The sequence below is a fragment of the Etheostoma spectabile genome, chromosome 2 (assembly GCF_008692095.1).
Source record: "Etheostoma spectabile isolate EspeVRDwgs_2016 chromosome 2, UIUC_Espe_1.0, whole genome shotgun sequence".
Taxonomy (NCBI): Eukaryota; Metazoa; Chordata; class Actinopteri; order Perciformes; family Percidae; genus Etheostoma; species Etheostoma spectabile.
In genome coordinates, this window is record NC_045734.1 from 14,700,622 (window position 1) to 14,707,755 (window position 7,134).

Genomic DNA, 7,134 nt, shown 5'->3' on the forward strand with positions numbered 1-7,134 from the left:
CATTTCAAAGTGGCTTGTTTGGTGCATATCAGATGGGTCTGATCCCCCCCCCAAAAAACAAACAAATCGCACCATCCCAAAGCCCCATGATGTACCCCACCTGACCCTACCCCCAATCACAGGTAGACCTATTTTGAATAAACAAGCTATTTAAGCTACAGATTCACAAAATTAATCACAACAAGCTGAGGACAAAAATACACTGATAGCTGGAAGCCCAAAATGTTTCACTCCCGACCCTGTCGGGTGAGGAGACATTAAAGAAAATAGATTTTTTTTTAGTCCAGAGTGTTGGAGGAGTTGCTTGTACCGTGTGAAGACAAGCCATGTGGTGTCTTGGATATGGATTTTGCCTTTGAACTAGGCCTACGTCATTTTCCGAGAGACAATCAATCGATCAAAAAAGAATGGTTCCGGGACGGCATACTGAATCCCAAATATGTGAGTAAATCTACTGAAATGTCCAACATCTTGGTGGACTGTGTGTGTGTAAGATGAGAAAGCAGAGGTTAGGTCCTGTATGTCATGATTGTAAAAAAATAAATAAAAATAAAATCTGTACATCTTTGCCAAGCGCAAATCAGTACAGAAGGCATCAAATTGTTGGGGAGGGTTATGCCTCTTTTTAGAGATAATTTTGGAGGGTCATAGAAAAATGTATTGCTGGCGAAGGGAGGGTCAAGTCTATTATGACTAAAGATTGCAAAACTCTTCCGGTGGCCCCTTAAATAAATTTTTTTTGTCGGTAGTGAAGAGGGAGACAGGAAACATGGGAAGAAAGAAGATTCCTGGCTGAAATCAAACCAAAGACATTGCATTTATCTTGCATGTGACTACTGGGCTAACAGGGCTCTCCAGACAATTTATTGTGAAGCATTTTTTGAAACTGGAGAGGTAAAAGTATCTAGTATTTCAAAAGAAAAAAAAATTGTTTCAAATGCATTTGTGTGTAACAATTTTATTTTAATTTCCTTTTTTAAATTTCTTATCCATCTTTTCGCCATCTTTTCCAATTTATACTGGGACACCTTAGAAGGTCAAGACCCCCAAGTTGGGAAGCACTATATTATAGCACATGTAGGCCTAACTACTTTGTTCATGTATATTTCCATCAACATACCTCACAGGGATTTCCATGCAAGGTGTCATTAGACATCTGAGCCCTGTGAAGCCCTGAAAAATGAGCAATGGACAGATATTCATTTAGAGGAACAAACAGAAATGGATGTGTCATGCAGCTGCCTCACAAAAATACAGCAAGCTAAATTGTTGGACCGTATCAGTGTAACAGCTCTTCTGAGAAAAAAAGAAGAAAAAAAGACAAACTCACATAGGAAAAGGAGAATGAGAATGATTGTCAGCAGAAGCCTCATTTCTCCTACTCGACTTAACACTCACAGGCCTGAGAAAAAGAAACAAAACAAGTGAACAAAAATCTGCTCTAATCTGTTCTAGCATTCACAAATAATTTCTACTTACCCAACACTGTTTCCAAACTGGATACACTGTATGTCAGCTCACTCTGCTCCTCATACAGTACGTTTCACACTGCTTTATATTCTGCAAAGTTTCTTAGCTTAAATAATTATGCACAGGACTTGTGGCAAACATGCTCTCTTGTTCTAGTTTTCAAACAAGCATGGACTAAATGTCACAATTTATAAGGAATGGGGGTTTGCAGTGCCCCCTGTTTGAATGGAGGGACAATGACAAGAATCATTTCATGAACCTTATTTTTAGGAGACCACTGCAGGATTTTTAGTCTTTCTTACATAAAGGAACCATGAATCATCTACCTGCCCCATTACTCCTGCAGACACTGAGAGATGGAAGTAAATGAAACAATATAAGGCACAAAACTTAAATAGAACCAAAATATTTAATTTAAGAAAAGTCACAGGAAAGAACACAAAAAGGTGAGAAGAATCCAGCTCATGTACTGGCTGGAGAAAATGGGAAAATGCCAGAAAAGAGGGGTCTCTCTTATACAGAATGTGAGAAAGGTGACAGCTGGCTTTTACACCAGCTGTTGTCCAAACCACACACACACACACACACACACACACACAAAAACACACACACACACACACACACAAATACACACGCACACACACACACACACACACAAACAGACAGCTCTGATCCTCCAACCTCAGCCCAGCAGGAGTCATTACCACCACTGAAATAATACGAAGGATATGGGCTGAGGAGGATCTTTTTTTGTTTTTTTTTATCTCTCAAACTGCAACCTTCACCTCCTGTCCTAAATTATCATCTAACACCCCCCACACACTCTCAAATTCCATTAAGGTTAAAGCCCCCTTATCATCACCTCAACCCCTCGTTACCCTTCCCCTCCCTGCTGAGACGCCAAGGAGAACCTGCCACAAATAAATGCCAATCAGCTGCAGCACTGTTACAGCTAAGTGGTATCTAGTCTTGGAAGAGGGAGGGGAGAGACACCCTTATTTTACTCTGTTCAGATGTTGTTGGCAATAATCATTATTTAGTCATTCAGTCAGTCATAACAATCATGTTCCTACAGCCATTTCTGCCATAACAATGATCATCCACCATTTTGGGCGTCAGAGCTTAATCATTATCTTTCACTGTGGTTTTAAATTTACTTGAGAACACAAAACATCTGAATTCCTGCAGTTTAATGAGCTAATATTTACATTTTAAGGATACAATATGCCAAAAACGTGGCTATATTCCAGGTATGTGCTGCAGTTTCCATAATCAAAACGAGTGCAAGATGTGCTTCCAAACATCAAAAACATTTTTACATCTTTCACCACTTGTTTTATTAAATATGAACTGAGAAATGCCGTCACTAAGCTAATGTATCACTATCAATCTTTGTATCAAAGAGAAGTAAAGACAAGATGAACAGAAGGATGATGACAGAGTAAAACACGCCACTGCTCCATCAAACTGTTGAGTGAATGATAAAAAAAAAAGAACATTTGATGCCAAGAAGTAGATAAATGAATCAAATCTCCTTAATCATCTGTCTCCATAAACACATGGGGACATTTACCAGAAACCATTTATCTTGCTATTTTATGTCAGTAGAAATCTTATAGACAAAATGCGACAGACAGTAAATAAAATAATAAAAGCAAACACTTCATACAACGCAAACTTGTAAGAACAACATGATGGAAGAATTGTAAACATTAATGAAAGGGAATTACAACTAGAGGGGAAAATAACAACATGACAAATATGGTAATTACCACTGATAGCTTTGTTCCATCAGGCACACAGACACACAAACACACGCACACACGTAAAACAGCAATACTATACATGAATCAAGATATGCTGTACAGGATGTAATGCTCATACATTTTATGTAACATGTACTCTGGGGTTTACAGGCTGGCCTAAGGACAACTTTAAATATTCACTATGTATAATAAAGAACAAATCATTAACAAGCTTAGACGCCCTCCTGTATAAATCTTTGCATCAGTCACTAATCAGACAATTTATTCTTGGACACAAAAATGCCAGTGTCCATTTACATTTTTAGTAAAGTGTATTTCTTATATACTGGATGTGGAAAGGATGTCTTCCACTAGGTGCTTGTAGACCCAGGCATCTCCCTTCAGCCTTTGGCGCCGGATCCCGACAATCTCCAGCCTTTGCAGAAGGCACACCTCCAGCTCAAACGCCATGGTTACCTTCCCAAAGTCACCCCAGGTCCGACATTTTAGGGTATAGCTAAACAGAAGGCAACACAGAAACATTAGGATTGGATCAAAGACTGGGCCTTCGGATTGGAAAGAGAGGTAAGGCGAGTTTTCTTACCCTTTCTGTGTGAAATCAACGTTTTTCTCCGGCAGGATGGATAGGATCTGGTTAAGGACCTGGTCGGGGTTGGTCTGACTGGTCAGAGTAACGTTGTACTGTGCCTAGCAAAACAAAATAAAAGAAACAAAGAAATGATGTGATTTGTACAATACTTGTGACGCAGAACATGGGACATGGTAACTTTGGCACGCTTTATACCTTGATCTTCCGTGGGCCGACACGCAGGGCTCGCTTTTTGCTGGGAGTGAGCAGGGTGATCATCTTATCCAGGCCTCTCTCCAGGGAACCAAACACCTTTCCTCCTCTCTTTTTCTTCTCGCTGTCTCCCGTAACAGCCATGTCCAATGACCGAGACCTGGAGAGCAAACAGGGTCGGACAAACTGCTCTTACTTACCTTTCAACTAGATCACAGGTTTCAGTATTAGGACAGAAATGGCACTATTGTGCTGTGTACTAAAGTGCAGATACCTGAACCGAGCCTGACGGTAGCTAACGGGCCGGGCCGGGTTCGGACAGATATTTAGAAATGAAAATTGTTGTAAAATGCTGTTGCAGCTCTTTTAAGAGAGCTCAGTGCGTGTGTTCAGAAAGTGGGCAGAAAAGAGATAGAGAAAGAGGAAGCAGACGTGTAGATGTGACGTGAGCAGAGTTGGTGGAATAAGTTTAAATTTTGTGCACAGTGTGTGCAATGTCCAAAATAAACGCCAGACCAAAAGCCAAGTTCATTCAATTGCTCACCAGAAATGGGATCTTAACTCTGACATTAGTCGTTTCATAACGTTGGCCCTGGAGGTAATGAGTCTCCCCTGGTTTTCTGACCACGGTTGGAAACTAAGCAATAAGGAAAGGTTAACACATTGAACATTTTAAATTAAATAGCTTATTAATGTGAGCTTGTTGCCCCATGTGCGCTGATGCGCTCATCTGTTGACATTTCAGTAAAAATAGGCTTTCCACACAAACAAACGTATATGTGTCATTAGTATGAGAAAAAAATGATTTTAAATGTGTGGGGCTCGGGTTGGGCATAAATATCTTAATGCACGTTGGGGTCGGGTCGGGTCCGGTCCAGTTACTGCTTTGTGGGACGCGGGCCGGGCAGAAATATGCGGCACGACAAGCACTCTGTGTACCATTTCTGTCCAATTATTTAGCATTTTAAGTGATTATCTTACTCAAACTAAGACTGAGTGAGCAAGGCTGTTGAAGGCCTCAGAGCCTCCACTCACCTTCGCTCAGGACTGAAGGCCAGTAGGTCAACGTTTGCAAGCTCCTTGAACTCGGCTGCTCTCTTCTTATTTGACTCTTTAGAGGCACTGCCTCCACCTTACACACACACACAACACACACACACACACACACACACACACACAACACACACACACACACTTTAGTGGCAACAGAACACATGTCACTACAGCCCACGTGGGACAGTGAGCAGAGGAAAGAGACAGCTACACCTGTCACAGCACACGCCGTGGGACAGAGGGGGTTGTGTGTGGACAAGTTTGTCAGAGGCAGCATGTCTGCTCTATAGCTTAGAGAACAGGACCAAGCCAGATTCCAAGGGCTTAACACCAAATAGGTCAGCTGCGGCGCGTAAACCGGCTTGTGGCCAAGTTTATAGAGGACGCTAATGAGGCTGGACAACTGAGCAGAGAATTCATATAATTAAGACTTTAATGATTCTCCATTCATATTAGTGTCCTTCATTCATAGATAAGTGAACAGCATTAGCTTAACCTCACCTTTGAGTTGTCAATGATAAGTGTGTGTGTGTGTGTGTGTGTGTGTGTGTGTGTGTGTGTGTGTGTGTGTGTGTGTGTGTGTGTCCATTTTCAGGGGATTCAGTAATGACAGCTAAATTATAGAAATATGAGAGGCTTTGGGATAAAAAAAAAGACCCAATAAATTAGTTTATTACCAGAAGACAATTTACTTGCAAATGTGTGGCATGTGGACGTGGCACTTGTGATTATGAGAGCTGCATGAAGACGGTGCAAGGGACAGATAAATGAAAGAGAGGGGCAGTTGGCTAATGCAAATAATCTACTGGAGATTGTACTTCAACAAAAACAATTACAGTATATAAATAAACTGCATGATGAACTGAAACTCTGTCTTGTATATAATTGATTACTGCCATGGGTTGAGTAAACAGGAGGCTCTTCTTACCTTTAGGTGTGACTGCATTGGTTTTAGAGCCATTGAAATTAGCATTTTGATTGGGTGTGGTCAACACATTTTTGTTGGGCCGGGCATTCCTTTTACTGGACGCTGGAGTTCGAGGAGGAGGCAATGCAAATATTTTGACATCTTTCTCCTGCACAGCAATATTCTCCTTGTTCTCACTGGTTTGTCCCTGGTCTCTGTCCCTCCTCTCCGGGCGGTGCTGTGCCATTGTTCGCCCCCTCTCTGGGGACGGGCTGTAAACACACTTTTTCTCCACTGAAGGAGATGCCAGTCTCTTTAGGATTACAAAGAAGAGATACACATGGTATGAGTAGATTTCTCTGGAAATTCACCCCAGCAGCTAACAACATTTCTAACCCAAACTCAATCTGTAAGGCTATGGAAGACAGCAAAAATGACAAAATACATGTGTTCCAACTCTCACATACCATGTCTTTGTTGTTTGTAGCTGAAACCCACGGGCAATCATCAATGTAGTCTGAGCAAAATTCCAGAGAACCCACAATAACGGCATCCTCATCCTCGCTGAAGTGAAGGGCTTCCCTTGTCTGAAAGAGAGAGAGAAAGTAAGAAATGGAAACAAAAAGAAACAAGACAAAAAGATCTAAAACAACACTACTGTACTAGGAAACAGTAAGTATGTAAGGTATACGGTAGTCATAAAGACAGTCAGTAGCTCAGAAAAAAAATAAAGCATTTTGGGAGTTGTGATCCAGAGTCTGACCTGTAGTCCCTGGTGCAGTGGAGAGCAGGAGTCCTCACAGACGGTTGGTTCAAGGCGCAAGCGAACAGGTTTGCCCCTCTGCTTCTTTGACAGCAGCAGCAGGTAGGTGGCTGTGGTCTGGTCATACCGCCACTGTAGGAGTTAAGATGTAATAGACTGCATATCAAATAGATAGTGTTTAAAAGATATTATGTTTGCATAGAATACAAGAGGTACAGAACGTGAAACATAAGTAGTTGTCATGTCACTGTCCATATCACAACAAAATCAACCGATGATGAACTGACCAACATAATACGCAAATGTGTGTACAAAGAGAAACACACCTCCTTGACCAGCGCTGTGGTGCTCACTCTTGACCGTTTCATGTTGACAGCCATCTCAGTGATACAGT

General features: G+C 41.4%; 1 protein-coding gene across 1 annotated transcript in view; it reads right to left on the reverse strand.

Annotated features, from left to right (window-relative positions):
- Positions 1-3,002: 3,002 nt before the first annotated feature.
- Positions 3,003-7,134, reverse strand: part of melk (maternal embryonic leucine zipper kinase) — a 7,466-nt gene continuing 3,334 nt past the window's right edge. Inside the window, 8 exon segments of the mRNA XM_032542659.1 lie at positions 3,003-3,732; positions 3,820-3,923; positions 4,021-4,177; positions 5,053-5,149; positions 5,999-6,290; positions 6,445-6,564; positions 6,741-6,872; positions 7,067-7,132. Of these exon segments, the coding sequence (XP_032398550.1) occupies positions 3,555-3,732; positions 3,820-3,923; positions 4,021-4,177; positions 5,053-5,149; positions 5,999-6,290; positions 6,445-6,564; positions 6,741-6,872; positions 7,067-7,132 (1,146 nt within the window). The 3' untranslated portion in view covers positions 3,003-3,554.